Source organism: Esox lucius, chromosome 7 (genome assembly GCF_011004845.1).
Source record: "Esox lucius isolate fEsoLuc1 chromosome 7, fEsoLuc1.pri, whole genome shotgun sequence".
NCBI lineage: Eukaryota > Metazoa > Chordata > Actinopteri > Esociformes > Esocidae > Esox > Esox lucius.
In genome coordinates this window covers 38834399-38852950 of record NC_047575.1, presented here as the reverse complement: position 1 = coordinate 38852950, position 18552 = coordinate 38834399, and the positions used below count along the sequence as shown (strand labels likewise).

At 38.1% G+C, this 18552-nt stretch overlaps 1 protein-coding gene across 1 annotated transcript; it reads left to right on the top strand.

Annotated features, from left to right (window-relative positions):
- The first annotated feature begins 1129 nt into the window (after positions 1–1129).
- Positions 1130–7329, top strand: LOC109615597. Its single transcript, XM_034293532.1, has 6 exons — positions 1130–1205; positions 2936–3010; positions 4483–4689; positions 4792–5859; positions 6427–6595; positions 6702–7329. Exons 3-6 carry the CDS (start codon positions 4485–4487, stop codon positions 6829–6831), a joined length of 1572 nt encoding a protein of 523 aa, XP_034149423.1. The 5' UTR covers positions 1130–1205; positions 2936–3010; positions 4483–4484; the 3' UTR covers positions 6832–7329.
- Positions 7330–18552: the final 11223 nt, after the last annotated feature.

Genomic DNA, 18552 nt, shown 5'->3' with positions numbered 1-18552 from the left:
CGCACACAGACGAACAACCACTCACACACCAACCCACTCTCTTCCCTTTGCGTACATATAACACGGTTTTACACTTCACAATTTCATGCTATGCATACGCCAAAGTCCTTTTTTGCATGCAGTTCAGACGCAATCTCCTCCCATTAAGAACTATGGTGAATAAATGCAATATTAAAGTTTAACCCCTTGACGTTCTTTCAAGAAAAAATTGTATGAACCTGTGTTATATGTACGCAAAAGGAAGAGAGTGGGTTGCACACACACACACATTCACACCAATTATCCTATCTGCATGTCGATCTTTGGATGGTGGGAGGAAGCCAGAGTAACCAGAGATAATAGACATGGGGAGAACATACAAACTACACACAATAAGGCTCCAGGCAACCCTCAGAACCCAAATCCTGGAGTCGAGCATTTAGAGGAAAATAGACCATAAAGCAGGGTACCTTGTGATTGATAATTTGCTGCCATAGCGACCTCAACCTGTAATTCATGATAGAGGTGACTGGTATCCAATGCACCGTCTAAATTTAACCAGCACCATTGAAGCTTATTAGGAGTTGGCTGTTCATACTGTATCTGGTTTTTGCTAGCCAAAATTTGCATCAATGTCAATGTAAGATGTATTTATATAGCACATTTAAAAACAACTATGGCCACCAAGTGCTGAATAGGATTAATATCAATTACATAAATTAGCAAGTACAAAATTACTAACAAACGCATCACAGATGCACCTTGCTAACCAATTTTAGGATATTGTGACTTGTGTGAAGAAATTGTATATTTGTTCTCCAAATGGGCAGTTAAATATTGACCATTTATTTATTTTTGTCAGTTGTTAAATCAATTGTAAATGACCAAATATGAATGTAAAAAATGCAAATAAAAAAGCTTTTGTTTTTATATGAAAGTATAATGTATTACCATTAAAATGTAATTTAACCTTCCCGCGAAAATAAACGCCTGAGTTTGGTTTTCAAACTCTGTCTTGTCCACTCCCATAGCAGCAGAGCTTGTTTCTGTCCTTTCGTTGGACAACGTAATCATCGCGGTAGCAGCTAGCTCGGCAACAATCACGTCAGTGCGCAGCGGCGCACCACTGCCCAAACTGCCAGCGAATGGAGCATGGTGGAGCTGTGTGTAACGTGAGAAGACGGCAACGTGACAAGACGGCAACGTGGAAAATCCTCTTTTATCAGGTAAATGCATGCTTTTCTTTAAACTTGATGATCGTAATTTTGAAAAAAACTTTCTGTTTTTGACCGAGGGTATATTTTACAGCAAAGCTGACTGGTTGCTGGTTAATCTGCTGGGTTAAATGCTAAAGTTACTAGCAAATCTATTTTGAGTAAGTTACATTAAAGTTAGTTGGTTTTTTCATGCTGTGGTTTTGCAGCACCACGTTAAACGTTTAAAAAGGTGGTTTTATTATTTTTTTCTAAAAATGATTAATTGCCGTTTTTGCAGCAAAATAGTAGATACATTAAGGGGTTATGTTCTGCATTGTAGAGTTCACAGGAATGAACCACATTGTTTTTTCAAATGTGTTAGCACTGACTGCAAACGGACATTTTTTACCTACGCATCGTTCAAAGCTCACTTCTACCGCGTTCACAATGTGCCTGAGCCCTCTGTTAACGTTACTGCTACCGTTAGAGTCGTTACAGATTTGAAATGTGCTGTTGCACTGTGTGAGCGCCAATTTCACACGGTGAAGGAACTTCTCTCCCACTTAAAGGAGCATATAGTGGAGGGGCGACCTGTTGCATGTCCAGTCATTGGCTGTAAACATAATTTCACTGTGAAGTCATCATTTACTGCTCATATGTCCAGAAAACATAGGGCCTGTTCAGTAGACAGCATAAGTGACATGTACAGGGAAACGAATAATCAGTCTGATGCAGCTGTTGCTGCATGTGAAGATGCTGGCCAGTGCTCAACTGATAAAACATCAAATGAAAGCACTGAATTACCTCAGAATTTCAGTGATAACTTTCTTAGGAATGTATGTTTATTCTACCTGAAATTGCAAGGGCAGCTCCTTCTCCCAGCTTCAACAATACAGACAATTGTTGAAGAGATGCAAAATGTGCACGAGTTGGGACATTATTACACTTTGAGTAAACTGCATTCACTTTTAAAAGATGTGTGTCTAACAGATGATGCTATTGCTAAAATCTGTGATTGTGTGAAGGATTCAGATCTGTTTTATTCCTGTCATAAGGGACCACTGAGAACAGCATATTCAAGAGCTGAGACGTTCAAAAAGATGTTCAAATACATAGAGCCTAAAAAAGTAACATTAGGAAATGATGAAAATATGAGGGAAAGGTTTGCTTACTACATACCGGTGAAACAAACTGTAAATAACTTATTGGATTCTGAATTATGGAAGAATTCAGTGTCACAACAGTCTTGTGAAACAGACTCTAACCCAGATGATTTTGGTGACATAAGTGATGGAAAAAACTTCAAGGTTAGCCAGTTCTTCAATGAAAATCCAGGATGCATGAAGCTTATCCTTTACCAGGATGCTTTTGAAATAGTAAATCCACTTGGCTCTGCCAAAAAGAAACACAAAGTTTTTGCAGTATATCTTTCTGTGGCTAATCTACCTGCTCATGTGCGGTCCAACACAGATCACATGTCCCTTGTCCTATTGTGTGGAGAGAATGACCTAAAACAGTTTGGAAGTGCTAAGGTTTTCTCAGACTTGTTGTTGGATTTAAAAGATTTAGAGGAAAATGGGGTAAATGTAGGTGGTAAAACTGTCAAAGGGGCTCTGTACTGTATTGCTGGTGATAACTTGGGTTCACACAATATTGGTGGGTTTACTGAAAACTTCAGTCGTTCTCAATATTTTTGCAGATACTGTGAAATCACGCTAGATGAGTTTCATGGTGATAATCCCAATGTCTGTGGTCCACAGCGCACCCCTGACAGTTACGATTCTGCTGTTGGTGATCTACAAGCTGCAGACAGAAAGCACAACAAAGGCATAAAGGTAAACTCTGTTTTCCATGCTCTGAAATCTTTTCATGTTTGCCAGCCTGGTCTCCCACCTTGTTTAGGCCATGACATATTTGAGGGTGTCTTATCTTATGATGTGTCCCTGTACTTAAAGTATTTCATTAACAAAAATAAATGGTTTACATATTCACTTTTGAACCGGCGCATCAAACAGTTCAAGTACAAAGGTTCTGATGCTCTCACAAAGCCATGTGCTGTCAACCCAAAGGGGTCCAAGCTTTCAGGTCAAGCCATTCAAAACTGGAATTTGTTAAGGTTGCTACCTGTGTTAATTGGTGACAAGGTACAAAATTCAGAGGATGATGTGTGGCAATTAACACTCCAGCTCAAAGATATTGTTGATTTGATTTGTGCACAAAGGATTTCACTGTCACAGGTAACCTATCTTGATATTTTAATCCAAGAATATTTGGAATCAAGAAAGTGTTTATTTCCTGAGATTCCTCTAAAACCAAAACACCATTTCATGCGTCACTATCCAGGACTAATCATGAAATTCGGCCCCTTGATCAGAGTGTGGACGATGCGTTTTGAAAGTAAACACAGCTTCTTTAAGAGATGTGCCAGGCATTTGAAAAACTTTAAAAACATCTGCCTAACTTTATCTGAAAGACATCAGATGCTTCAGGCATATCTTTCAGCTGGGCCAGGATGCAGTCAGCTTCTGCAAGTCAAAGACAGTTGCACCTTTTACCCCAGCCTTTACAGTGACTCAATTAAACACTCAGTGAGAGAGTTTGGCTTTTCAGAAAGCAATACTAGTGTTTCCACAAACATAGTGTATAAAGGTACAGCATATAAAAAAGGGCATTTTCTTGTGTCAAAAAATAATGAGTCCTTGGAGTTGGGAGAACTTCTCATTGTTTTAATTCACAATGATGCAGCAGTGTATTTTGTGATGGATATACATAAAGCTGACTATCATTCTGAATACCATCTGTACTCTGTGACAAAACAGAATACAAGGTTGCAATGCCTTAACATTAACGACTTGGTAGATTTTCATCCGTTGCCATCATACATTCTTAACGGGTACCAAGTCATCCTGCTGAAACACAGTGTCTTGTCGAAATAAACACGATCTCAGCCACTGTGTGAATAAACCAAACAAAATGCATATATATGCATGTAAAAATTATAAAAATACAATCTGAAATGTATGAAAGTGACTACAGTTCTTCCCTTTTTTTAAAGTTAAGGTCACTTATTCTAGGTAATGCAATTCTATTCCTACACTTTCAATAAATATCTCCTTATATCTGTTACATTTCTCCAGAATCACTTGCCTAAACCAGTAAACAATACAGAAATAAAAATGAATCCTCAATCATATTATATACTCAAGGTAGAGGTACGTATATGTACAGTGTTACTTTACAAAATGTCTAGTTGCATTTGCTCTTTCATTAGTATTTTTTGGCAACTGCCATTGTTCCTTGATTCTAGAAATGACCAGCGAGCAAAGGTTTCTACGCAACGCCATCACTGATGTCTTGCCTGACCTTCCAGAGGTGTCGAAAGATATTCTTGAAGAGACATTACAAAACCTAGGGGTGGAGACGTACAATGATTTTCAGTTTGAGGAAGCAGATTTGCTGTCAGCACTGAGGCCAATTCAAGCCAGAAAAGTCCTTGCTGCTTGGAAGCTGCAATGTAAGTCAAGTATTAGAATAAAAGATGCAACCTTTGGCCAAAAGTAGTATAATGATCAATCTAAAATATATAAATATTCACATTGTGTTCCTGTTTTTGTAGGCCAGACTCCTGAAACCAGCAGCTCATCTGTCTGTGCCTCTCCAGGACCTTCCTCAACCTTGCAGTCTCTTTCACCCAGAAGCTCAACCTCTTCCAACAGCTGCCAAAGTCCTGATATTGACTGGGTGGGCACCTTTATGATCCCGTGGGAGAAGTTCCCAGAGGAATTGATGCAGTCATTGGAGAGAGGAAAACGACCAAGTCCAAAAATGAGAAGGGAGATGGTCCGGATTGTTGTTCGTGAGATGTTGCAGAAAAATTCTTGCATCAGTAAAATAAACTCTACTGACGTTGCCAAAAAGATGGTGGCAACATATCCACAATCTCTGCAGGATGTTATAGAGGGAGATGTGATTGGGCCCGGCTATCTTTCTTTAGTCAAGCAATTGCAAAATAGGATTGAGAATGTGAAGCGATGTACAACCCCAAAAATAAAACAAAAGCATCAGTCTAATGAGTCTGACACCGAAGAAGTCCCTCCAGAGCAAAGAGCAACAATCCAGGACACCTATGGGTGCATTAAATGGGATTTGAAATTCCTGCCCTGTGGAGAGACCCTTGAGAGCCAGCAGGAGACGACTGAAAAACTGAAGAGGATGTCTCAGCAAAGTGATGCAAATCCAGAGGAGGTCAAACGTCTGATGAAGATGACATTCTACACACAGCGTAAACAAGTCAACCAGGGAAAGAATATAAAATACCTCCTTGAAGAGTGGCCCTTTTGGTTCGATGAACTTGGCATGGCAGTCCACTTTAAGGAACTCACCGGAGTTGAGCTTAAAGAAACCTTCATAAAGAATGTGGATCTAAAGGGGAAACGGCTCTTGAACTACATGAATACTGTTTGTATGAACAAGAACAAAAAGTTCCTACAGGCTGTAACAAAGTTTAAAGTGATGAGGGGAGAGCTGATTGGTTGCTCTGAAGACGTCAAAGAGATGGTGCTGCTTCTGCTGTCTTACTTTGATGAGAAGGAAGATGTGATGTTCTGCTATGTGGAGGACACATGCCTGGCAGGGGAAGTACAGATGGACCAAGTTCACTTGACTCCAACCATTGTTGTTTGTGGTAAGTAAAAATGAATTGCTTGCTTTCATTCTTCCCTTTCTTTCAGTCTAATTTGAAACATTCATGTTGTACAGTGCTTTTTTTGTCTAAGTTATTGTTGAATTGGGAATATGAGTGTATTTATCTACAGTAGCACACCCAAAAATTAGAGATGTAGACAGGAGTACCAGCATTGAAGCTAAGCAATGCAGTGTTGTGGACGGTGCAACAACTAAATGTAATAAAGCCCTGTATCATGTGTACAGTGTTTAATCTTTCCAAAGCCAATTTAACCAGATATGCATCCTTCTGTTTCCTGTTAGAAAGGACTGTGACAGCGAGGTAAAATGGTGAAAATATTCAAATAGCGAAAACACAAAAACGGATAAAACAGATTTTTATTTTTTGCAGTACATTGCTTAACTTGTATGCTGGTACTCCTGTACGGTTTATATTTCTTTCCTCTAAGCCTGTGCATTAAGTAATTTTTGTTCTGATGGCAAGCAGTCTCACTTAGCTTGGAAATTATAAAAGTATATGCTTGTTTTGTGAAATGTTTAAGAAGACAAATCTTTTTTTCTTTTCTAGGACGATCCTGCTATTCTTCGAGACGATTCATGCTGAGTGTGGATCGAAACATTGTGCACAACAGGCACAGGGCAGAAATGAAGGAGGGGATGTTGATGTTTGGAAGCTATTATTGCTTCAACATCCATTATCCATCAGAGCTGGCTTCAACCCTGGAGTTTCTGCAGAGGTGGGTCTTTTTGGATTGGCTTTTTCCAACATTATAGCCTGAATTAAAGAAAGTGATTTCAGTAATTCATTCATTAATTATTATTTTTTTTCTTCTATTTCCCAAGGTGTTTTTTCTGCATCAACCCAGAAAAGGGCACTAAAGTGGAAAAGACACGAACATCCCGTCTTCACGTGAACCCAAGAGTCCTTACCTTGATTCAGAAACTCTCCGATCATGAGTGGCGTGACGCCTGAATATGGACTAAACTAAGAGGCTTGTGGCATGTGAGGTTGCGTCATCATTCACAATTTCAGCTCATTTACCCAGTTCTTCATGTTTGAGGGGCAAGCAAATGTTTCACACAAAATTGTTTGTTGCAATTGTTAGTTGTATTGCTCTTGTATTTCCTCTAACATCACATATTCATGAGTCCTTAATTTGATTCAGGAACTTTCTGATGTGGCGCAATGTTTGAACATGGACTAAATACAATAAGACTTGTGGCATGAGATGATGTGCATCACCCACTGTTTAAAACTTTGTTTCAGCTCATTATCTGCCCAGCTCTTTACACTTTAGCAATTGAAGGTTTCCCACAAAAGTGTTTGTATGCAATTGTTACACTGCAATAGTTTCATTGCTGTTTTATTTCACCATGACTTTTATATATTCATAAAATAGGAGTAAAGTCCATCTTTACTCGTTAAGTTCTAGTAAGATGGTCACTAATCTGTTGCAAGCTCTCTATTCTGTTTATGAATTACATACTATTAGAAATAAGTATGTTGACAAATTAAGGTTTTTGATATTTGCTCTGAGGCCAATAAATTATTGGAAAGGCAAGTTATTGTATTTCTTTTTTTAATATTTCAATTGGTAAGGTATATCTCTTTTTAAAACAGTGTTTTATGTTTAATCTGTGTACACGTTCCATTTCTGGTCAGTGTCAAACGTCTATAAAAGGCAGTGCAGATTTAATGAATCATCTCAGATAAAGTGTTCATTCTACCTGTAATGGAGTCATAGAACATTAGTTTATGGCTTTTAAGATATAATAGAAAGAAAATTACAGTTGTTAGATGTTGCTTTCATGCAAAAACACTACATTATTCACTACATTTTGGGTAACATTTACAAGACAATTCCGTCAAATGCATTGATTTTACGGAACAATTTTGTAAAAAAAAACATAATACAGTTGTAAGTAACTTCACAGAACTTGTACATTTTACAGCTAAAGAATGTTATTGTAGGGTATTTATTCATTTAAATGTAATGGGATTTAATGTAAATTAAGCAGCAACTGCATGTAAAACCTACTGAAAATTGTTGTTCATTAGCAGCATGATTGTGCTAATTCAGCAGAAAAGAGCTGTTGAATTTACAAATGTAAATTATTATTAATTTTTTTTAATAACTGGTTTAAACTGTAAAATGTACAAGTTCTGTAAATATATTTACATTTCTACTGTATTTTTTACAAAATTATTCTGGCAACCACAGCTGCCAGTTTTTTTCCGTAAAATCAACGGGATTTTTTTTACAGTGTACCATAAGAAACACATATTAAAAAATATATTTTAAAACATTCAATTTCACAGATGATTGCTTGGACATAGTGGTCTCAGAAATTAATGTAGCAAATATGTTACAATTGGCCTTAGTGTTTTCAAAAAGTATTTTATTCTTCAAAACATGTATCTTGGTAGCCCCTCTGACAGATGTTTAATATTAATGTACAGTACATGCGTCAATTGGGTATGGCAAGGTAGGGCAGCTGACATACTTTGAATCTGTTTTTTATTTATTTTTTAAATGAGAAACGAATTTAACTTGTATTGCCTCCAAATTGATTTGCAAAAATTGATGGGCTCATAGTTTCCTCATGCTCATCGTTTTCTCAAATGTGCATGCATTATGATGATATAATGTATATAGCCTATTAATATTGCACGTTTGGAGTGTTTGTATATGTGTGTGTTTGTGACCGTGTTACGTTCTACATAGCTAAACTTATCAAAATGAATAGAGGCGGAAAGAAAAATCAGTGGTTGCTAGTTTGCAATTAACGAGCATCGAACAAGAGATGAAACGACTGCTTTGGGACCTGTGAACTGTGTGACCGCGGATGCTCCATAGAAAGGATCGATCTTTTTGAGAGTCAACTTGGACTTTAGGGAGCACTTATTGAAATTAAACGTTCTTTTTTTTTTTACCTTATGGTCATTATGCATATATTATTACATGCATAATATGCACTCATTCAGGCATTTTGTCCAGCTGTTTTTGTTTGTGCTGCTACAGTTTTTGGTACATAAGCTACATTTCTACTGGATAGCCAGGTTGGGATAGCGCACTGGCTGTACTCCCTTTCCACTATAGCGCTGTCATTATCGTTAAGAAAGGCAGTCGCAAAAACAAACCGTTATCGGCACAAACTGAGCACAAACGATTTAGTCTATTTTGAGTGAATTTGATATATAACGTTTTTTAAATATTCTAAAAAGTGAAAGCAGCACAAACAAAAATTTTAACAGCACAAACCGAGCACAAACGATTGAGGCTATTTCGCCGATGCTTTGCCTAGGGTTGGGGGCTAACTTCACTCAGGTCTTGAACACTTACAATAGGTTATCATGTAAGTCAATGCATTTCTTTATTTTCTGTTAAGTTTAAACAAATTACTAATGATTATTAGACCTCCACTCCCTGTCCTTGGTGCTGAATTGTGCGCAAAAAAGATTCCATGAAAGGCGTTTTCTCCGCTCTCTCTAAGTTGCGCATTACATTCCTTAGGCATTATGAATGTGACAGAATGCTTAATTTTAAAACAGTTTTCAATAGCATAATATGTCCTTGACATCATGTCACATTGCCATGCCTCCGCTTTGGCTGAAATGACGCCCCTGAATTATGTATTAGCCATAATTCTATGGGCAAATGCGATTTATGTAGGCTATGGATGCAGTTAATACTGGGGTTTGTATACAAATATATAAAATTAATGGTGCGGTTTATACATTGTGCAGCTTACAAACGGGGAATTATTACGGTATGCAAGTGGTATCTGGTAAATAAGAACATTAGTCTACTCTTTGTCAAAAACCGCTCAGAATTGTTTAGATTGTCGGCGTTTCAAATAAGAACTTTTGCTGTGGATCCAAAAGCCATTTGGTAGATAAATATACAGATAGTTTTCCGTTCTGTTAATTTAGATGTATTCTGACTGTAAAATATGTTGCTGAATTTGGTGGAGCGGGGCATGTGATATCAGCTAGATAAAAACATGATTTCATGTACATTTATTTGTCATAGCACAAACTGGGTACGAAGTAGGCTATAGCCTATACATACAATGTAAAACATAGTATTCTTGTTCGTTTAAAATCAAATAGTAGGTTGTCATGCTTTCATTCCCCTGATTAAGGTAGCCTATCGATTTGTGATGGTAACGGCTTTATAAAATGTCTACAAAATTGTAAGCTTAAAATAATTGGCGGCTCCAATCATTCCTCTTGCCGGAATAGACTTCTGGCGACCAATAACTACACAACTATTTTGTGAAATACACATAATATTAGGCAACTGTAAAATAAGTGCTGGTAAATACGTTCTTTGCATTACCATGACACACAACCTGGCGACAAACTAAAGGACTACTACAACTAGGCCTATATTTAAATAGTCTTAGCAAGCTATTAGCTTTGTTTTTATTACGTTCTTAAACGAATGTCACGTTGTTTAATTGTGTTTACAGCTAGGCCTATATTAAATCGCTTTAGTAGACTAGCACGATAGAATAATGTCAAACATTAGGCTTGCAGTGGTCTCTGTTCCAAATTATAGCCTAAATTTGTGATAGAATAGTCACGACTCCACAAACAATAATCCAACTATAAACACCCTCCCTATGCTTTTATATTACATTTACTTTTAACGGTTAAATATGCATTCACTTTGGTAACGAATGGGAAAATATAATTAGAAGCCAGCGTATACACTCCCTACTAAGCACAGTATATCTGAAATAAAATGTGCTATTTAATACTCTTTTGAAATACATTTTCTTAATATAATGTTTTTTTTAGAACCTTCTTAAAGTATACATTATTTATTATATTTGCGGGTGTTATAACACTACCCGTTCATGGCTGGCTGTTGTTATTTAAATAAAGCTATTGATTTTATAACTGAAAATGGCCAAAATAAGAAAAATGAAAATAAGGTTGGGAGTACATTTTCTATATACTACTCTCTATAGAAATATGACACTCCCGATCTGCATTGTGTAATCACAATGTAAAACGGCAATTCACATGTTAGGGATTCCATGAAAATTCAAAAGACACGACAAAACTGAAACATTTGAATATGTATATAGTACATTTATTGAACAATTACCAGATCGTTAAAGCATTTATTTCCATATTTACAATGTACATTTAAATGATATCTACACATTTAAATGATATCTACATCTACAAAAAAAATATATTGGCTACACATAACAGGAAAGCCCATCAGTTTTCTGTGAAGAAAAATATAAGAGAACGAAGTCCTGTTTACAGAAAAGGGTAAAATAAAATAGATTATTCATGGGAAACCTGTAGGAGAGATTCAAAATTGTAAATATACTAATGAAAAACATGTTAATGTCTGCGAATTTAAATTCGCTGTCTGTGGTTTTAACTAGCCACCCAGTGTCGCTTGTTAAAACTCATACAGAGAAAGCAGCATAGCATGGTCAAATAAAAATGTGTTGCGGTTATAGGGCTACAATGGTTTGATTGAGCAATGGAGATGAACTTTGATTTGGGAAGGGAGGACGTATAGGCTAAAGCCAATGGCCGACACAGTTTACATGGATAAAATGTTCGAGAGTGAAAACAATTATGACAATGTCGCTAGCAAACCGAGGCAACAAAACTCACTGGTAACTAGCTGTATTGCATAAAGGACCATTAATATTAGGAGCTTCCGAAGTACGCTCGCTGGTAAGTTGATGAAATGATTGTTATTTTGACGGTTAAACACATTTTCCGACCTCTCATGAATCTAGTCAGTAGTTTTGTTTTATGTAGCAAGTTTTAGTTAATGTTTATTGGAAGATAATAGATGAATTGTCTGGTCAGAAGTGGGTGTCATTGTAGATTTGGGGCAAAAAGATGTACCTCCGACATAGAAGATTTGCCAAGAGACCTGGATATGCAGGAAAATGACAGCAGGTGCTCTGGTATGTAAATGTATGTGTGTGTGTGTGTGTGTGTGTGTGTGTGTGTGTGTGTATACATACATACATATATTTATATATCATTTATTTATTATGGGTTAGGGTTAGTTGTGTACATATTGATACTTAAGAGTAGGCCTATACTAGTCTGTACAATGTGTACATCATATCGTATGGATGTATTATTATTATTATTTTGTGTGTGGTTTCTGATACATGGTTTATTCTATGATTAAGGAAGGATGAATGGGTACATTGGCCATACTGAAATCAATCCCATTAAAAGTTATGGGTCGTATTTAGGAACATAGTTAATTCACTCAGTAATTATATCTCCGTAAATATAGTCGTTGCTGTAAATGTATTCTACGTTATGGGAGTCCATTTCCCTCCAAAATTAAACACAAAAACATATTAATGCTGTTTCCGTCACTCTCCCCCCAAAAAAGTATATTGTATGCATTTAATGTTTGCTTAAACATAATAATCAATGTACATTATGCGTCAATATTTACCTATAACTGCTGCAAATATAGCTGCTGCTGTCTGTCCCGCTTAAACTCATTCAAACTGGTTGACAGCTCAGCTCTGTTTGGAACTATTGAGAGCTACATAAACCACGTGACTGCGTGGCGGCGAGATCATAATGTGTCGCAACTCTCTTTTTCAACGGAGGTGTTTAACAACTTCCTGTTCGTACAGATCCCCGGGTTTCTGCGCCCTCTACTCTACGGGATAATATCTACACGCGTATACACGTGCGTTTAGTCGTCTGGGTAGGTCGTCTATGACAGTCGACTAAACATGTATACTGACGCGTCGTGTATACGGTATAGGAACGCGTATACATGGGTGCATACACGTACACACGTATACACGGTTGCATACGCGTATAGCTTATTAAAGTCCCTTTTCACCTGCCATAGCATGCACGCACACAGAGAAACACAGAAACACACAAAGAAGCATACACAACACACAGAAACCCACACACACAGAACCACACATAGGTAAAGTGAACAGACTGGTCTTGTAGAAGAGAATGTGAAAGAAGGAGAGTTGGAATTTGACTGATGATAATAAGATAAAACAATCAAAGACAGGGTTCCAATGTGACATTCTTAAGAAAAAACCGGTAATGTATGTAGGTTTTCATGTCGACTACGGGAAACCACAGGACTAATTAGAGCTGACAACCCTCAGGCTCTTTAAACATGATGGTTACTTGCCACACTCTGATTGATGTGTACCAAGTCCCACCCATGAGAGTTATTTAAATAGATGCATAGATACCATGCTATCCCTAAGCCTGCATACCATGAATATGAATCAGTACAACACATTTCTACCACTGATCAATACAAAAAAATGCTAATGGAAAAGGGAAATCTACCGATCTAAATCAATTACAAATCTAAAACAGAAAATAATTGATTGTGTAACCATTTTATCCATCGACAGTGTTTTACCCGCACAGAAAGCTGACATAAAAAGATATGGATGTCTATCATACATTTGAAATGTTCATATCGTGTTAGACTTCAGTCTGTTGTAGAGAACCAGAACAGAAGATACAGTAAATCTCTGTTGTGAAAATATTCTAATGGTTTTTCACAGAATTATTTAGTAGCCAGTACAACTATTCACAGGCCAACCAATACCTGATTAATCAATAAGCACACCTGAATGGCTGGGTGGCTACCAACCAAAATGAATGTATTCTGGTTTGGATGTGTTGTCAGTGGTTCAGTGTGACATTAGCAGGTTTGCTGTCGGCCAGGGGTTGTCTCAATACAGAGGCCGTAGCGTAAAGTACAGGACAGATTTGTAACTTTCCGACATGAGGCAGTGAACAGCTTTGTTGTTCTGAAACAAAAAGCTCAGAACAGCTAGTGCTGGTATGTGAAGCACAGTGTAATTTATGGAATGATTCTGACCCCTATGGTACATTTTCTCTGGTCCGCTGTGGTCCAAGTATTGTTAGCAACGGTGTCAGAAATACACAATAAAAATGTTTTAGAATGGCAAGGTTTTTGTTCTGTACCTTCAATCATGTGAGACAGACCTATAGACCCCTGTATTCAAGGACAGTAGAATATAGGCTGGTAGTTCTCTTTCTATTCTCAACCCAAAAAAAAAACAATTTGTTATATGAAAAAATAAAGGCAGAAATGATTTATTACATAAAGTTTAATAGATTTAAACATCCGGTTAAAAATACTCACAATGGGAATAATAATTAACTAGTATAAATGTTTTGGCCTGGTCTGTTTTGCTCTGGACCAAGCGTGCCGCACAAGCCCTGAAAAGTGAAGCCGAAACGTCTCGATCGCCCCCTGGTGAGTGGTCCCAGTATAGGTCATAAACTCCGCCCTCCCCATGTTATTCAATGGGACGCGAGACCAACTAAACAATTAAATTACCCTTCAAATATCTTTTTTCCGAAGCTGGTTTCTGTCATTTACTGTAGTTTGTATCACGCTAATATAAATTCAAGAATTTGTTTTTAAAATAAGTTTGTTTTTAGTTAGTTATTTAATGCTCTAAAAACGGTGGTGTGACGTCGTGATTCACAGCTGTGATTGACAGCTATCTGAGCCGAGGAGCCACTGAAGCGCCATCAGGCTTTTTTCGCGATCTTCGGAGGACTGAGGAGATTGGAGCATTACATTTAATCTCTAAATTTCTATAATTGATATAATTTCACACAGATATAATGGGTTGTTCTGCAGTACATTGTGCTAACTGATCTGGCATTTCCAATCGATCTTTGAATTTTTTTTGGTAAGTTAAATTTATAAGCTATTTAATTAGTAAATAAATGTAATGGGCTAGCTAACGTTAGCTAAAAGACAACAAGCCTCGTTAATAGCCATGTTAATAGCTAGCAGGTGATCGTTAGCTAGAAGTTACCAATTCTTTTTGTATTAGGCCTATTCTAAATTAAGGTTAAACATGATGTAAGTTAGGCTATAACATATCGTCTAGGTTTAACAAGCAAAGGTGGTACTGTACTTGGACTTGCGATTGATTACGGTATGCGCATTCTCCGAGGGAGAGTGAGGGCGGGGCACAGGGGTGGGGCCGTTGATTTAACGCATAACTACTGCGCAGAACTGGTCCCAAGATCGCTTTCTGCGCAGACGCAAGTCCAAGATGTCAGCGCCGTATCGGGACACTGGCGGCTTCAGTTTTCACCAATGGAAAAGAGCGAAAGGGCGTCGTCCATTTTTTTTTACAGTCTATGCTCTGGACTAAACCTGACCTGTATCAATGTTGAACAAAGAAAAACAACATGTCAAAACAACCCCTTTCAAAATCACTGATGCATGGGTGTCTTCATACAAGCTATTTACCTTGACAGAATAGACGACTTGCAAAGAATGTAGATTTAGAGTGAGGTTCAGAAACAGCATATACCCGTTCTTTCAAAGGAAAATAATGTCTCAAAACCCATTAACCTAAACCCGGTCTACATCCCACGCAACACAATTTGAAGGTCTTACGTTCAGGACTTAAACTGCAAATATAGCGACTGGAAAAAGCGGAGAGTTTTGGTTGCTGTAAAAGTCTTGAACGCAACATGTTTGGTACCGAAACGCCCTTGGAGCCAACTGCCCAGAGCGGCCGAGGGGATGTCTGGAATCAGGTCCGCAGTCTGGTGCATCATGGGGCTAATAGTTGCCTACCACAGCCCTATAGGTGAGGTCTGGCATGTTTTGGGAGTGTGACAGTTTTTTGCACAGGTGGATATCTTTGGGGCTTATAATCTGTCGATGCTAAAGTCACACTAATGCGTTTGACAGTTATGTTTGTTGGTAGACGCACCGATTAGCCATTACATATTGACCACCTGTCTTATATGGTGTAGGTCCCCCTTTTGCCAAAACAGCCCTGACCCGTCAAGGCATGGTATTCACTAGACTTCTGGAGGTGTGCTGTGGTGTCTGGCACCAAGGTGTTAGCAGCAGATCCTTTAAGTCATGTAAGTTGAAAGGTTGGGCCTCAAAGGATTGGTTTGCCCAGCACATCCCACAGATGCTTGATTGAATTGAGATCTGGGGAATTTAGAGACCAAGTCAACACCTTGAACTTATGTTCCTCAAACCATTCCTGAGCCATTTTTACTTTGTGGCAGAGCGCATTATTCTGTTGAAAGAGTCCAATGCCATCAGGGAATACCATTGCCATGAAAGGGTGCATGTGGTCTGCAACAATGCAACAATGCCGGCTTGCCTAGGTCCCATAGTGCTTCCTGGTGCCCGTGTTCTCCACGTAAGCGATGCACACGTACCTGGCCATCCATGTGATATAAAAGAAAATGGGATTCATCAGACCAGGCCGCCTTCTTCCATTCCTCTGTGGTCCAGTTCTGATGCTCACTGTAGGCCCTTCAGTAGTGGACAGGGGTCAGCATGGGCAGCTTACCTGGTCAGCAGCTACCCCATACGCAACAAACAGATGCACTGTGTGTTCTGACACCTTTCTATCAGTACCAGCATTCACTTTTGTAACTTTTTTTGTAATTTGAGCCGTGTGGTCCGGTCTGTTGGACCGGACCACACGGGCCAGCCCTCGCTCCCCACATGCATCAATGAGCCTTGCCTGCCCTTGACCCTGTCACTTGTTCACCACTTTTCCTTTCTTTGGGCCATATCATCATCATCATCAAAATTACCACCATATCATCATTATCATCATCATAACCATACCACCATCAGTACCATATAATCATCATCACCATACCATCATCACTACCATGTCAACATTATCTTATAATCATCATTACTAAATCATCCTAATTATCATATATATCATAATTACTATACCATCCACATTATATATCCTCATATTTACTATACCATCAACCTCACCACACCAACATCATTATCATATCATCTTCCTTACCATACCATCATCATTACCATATCATCATCATTACCATATCATCATCATTACCATATCATCATCATTACCATAAACAGTTGTGCTCTTAAGTTTGCATACCCTGGCAGAAATTATGAAATTTTGGCATTGATTTTGAAAAAATGACTGATCATGCAAAAGAACTGTCTTTTATTTAAGGTTAGTGATTGTGTAAAGCCATTAATTATCACATAGTTGTTCGGCTCCTTACATACCCTTGAATGTTTGGCCTTGTTACAGACACACAAGGTGTCACACACACAGGTGGAAATTGCAATTAAAGGTGAATTTCCCACACCTGTGACTTTTTAAATTGCAACAGTGTCTATATATAAATAGACAATGCGTTTGTTAGCTTTCACATGAAGGCTAAATACTGAGCCATGGGGAGCAGAAAAGAACTGTCAAAAGACATGCGTAACAAGATAATTAATCTTGAGAAAGCTGGACAAGAATATAAAAAGATATCCAAACCTTGCAAATGCCAGTCAATCACTTATTAAGAAGTGGGAAATTCAGGGATTTCTTGATACCAAGGTCAGGTAGACCAAGAAATATTTCATCCAAAACTGCCAGAAATATTGTTCGGGTTACCAAGAAAACCCCACAGGTAACCTCAGGAGAAATACAGGCTGTTCTGGAAAAAGACGGTGTTGTTGTTTCAAGAGCTCAATACTGGAACAAAAATGAGCTGCATGGTTGAGTTGCCAGAAAGAAGCTTTTTCTGTGCCAATGCCACAAAAAAAGCACAGTTACAATATGCTCAACAACACCTTAACATGTCTCACAGCTTCTGGCACACTGTAATTTAGAGTGATGAGACCAAAATAGAGCTTTATGGTCACAACCAGTCTCTGGCAAGACGACAGTGACACATACAGGTACCCTGTATGTGTTTGTGTTTCCCCTCCTTTTGCTCCAAACACAGGTGTCCCTTATGTTCCTGATTGTTCTCTGGTTAGCTAAGCTGTTCTTGAGGCAGACAAGTTCTATTTAGGGTTTTTTTACTTTATTATTTCATTCCTTGGGTCCAGCTCAGCCCCTTTTCCTAAACCGTTTACCGTGTGTTCAAAATAAACGTTTCATGTTTGACGGTAGCTTTGGTTGTCTGTGTCTTCTGTTCTCACTGTTCATTTACACTACAGTACTTTGCATGACTTTTATGTTATGGATCTCTGTATCATCCACCCTAGACTGTTAGAGCCACATGGTTCCTAACAACGACCAGACTTTGCATGGCCTGGAGGCATTTTGCCAAGACGAATGGGCAGCAATACCACCTGCAAGAATTTGGGGCCTCATAGACAACTGTTACAAAATACTGCATGCTATCATTGATGCTGTGTTTCCAATTTATTTTGAAAAGAGACTCATCAGTCATTCGTATAACAGTTGATTATTTCAGTTTAATTACATGCATCCATGGGAACAATAGTTTTTACAAAACAGAGTAGAAGTACAGAGACCAACAGAGTAGTGTCTTAACAATGGTTTTTACAAAACAGAGTAGAAGTACAGAGACCAACAGAGTAGTGTCATAACAATCGTTCTGAACATGTATTATTATTTTCACCTCTTTATACCACTCCTTGTCAGCTCCCAAAAATATATTCTCTTATGCTATAAGAGACATACAAAAACAAGTCGTCATACTAATCGGAAAACAAGATAGAACCCTACACTGTCATGGGAACCATAGTACAATGTAAGAGTTAACAATGACTAAGTAAACAGTTTCTCTCTGGTTGAGCACCTGTCAGCCAGATAAGCCATTATGATATCTTGGGAGTGACATGACATGTGAACAAACTGGTATCAG

Coding starts and splice junctions, on each gene's coding strand:
- LOC109615597 (XM_034293532.1), top strand. CDS start 4,485: ATGACCAGCGAGCAAAGGTTTCTACGCAACGCCATCACTGATGTCTTG. Junction 5,860..6,426: donor TCCAACCATTGTTGTTTGTG/GTAAGTAAAAAT, acceptor TTTCTTTTCTAG/GACGATCCTGCTATTCTTCG. Junction 6,596..6,701: donor ACCCTGGAGTTTCTGCAGAG/GTGGGTCTTTTT, acceptor CTATTTCCCAAG/GTGTTTTTTCTGCATCAACC.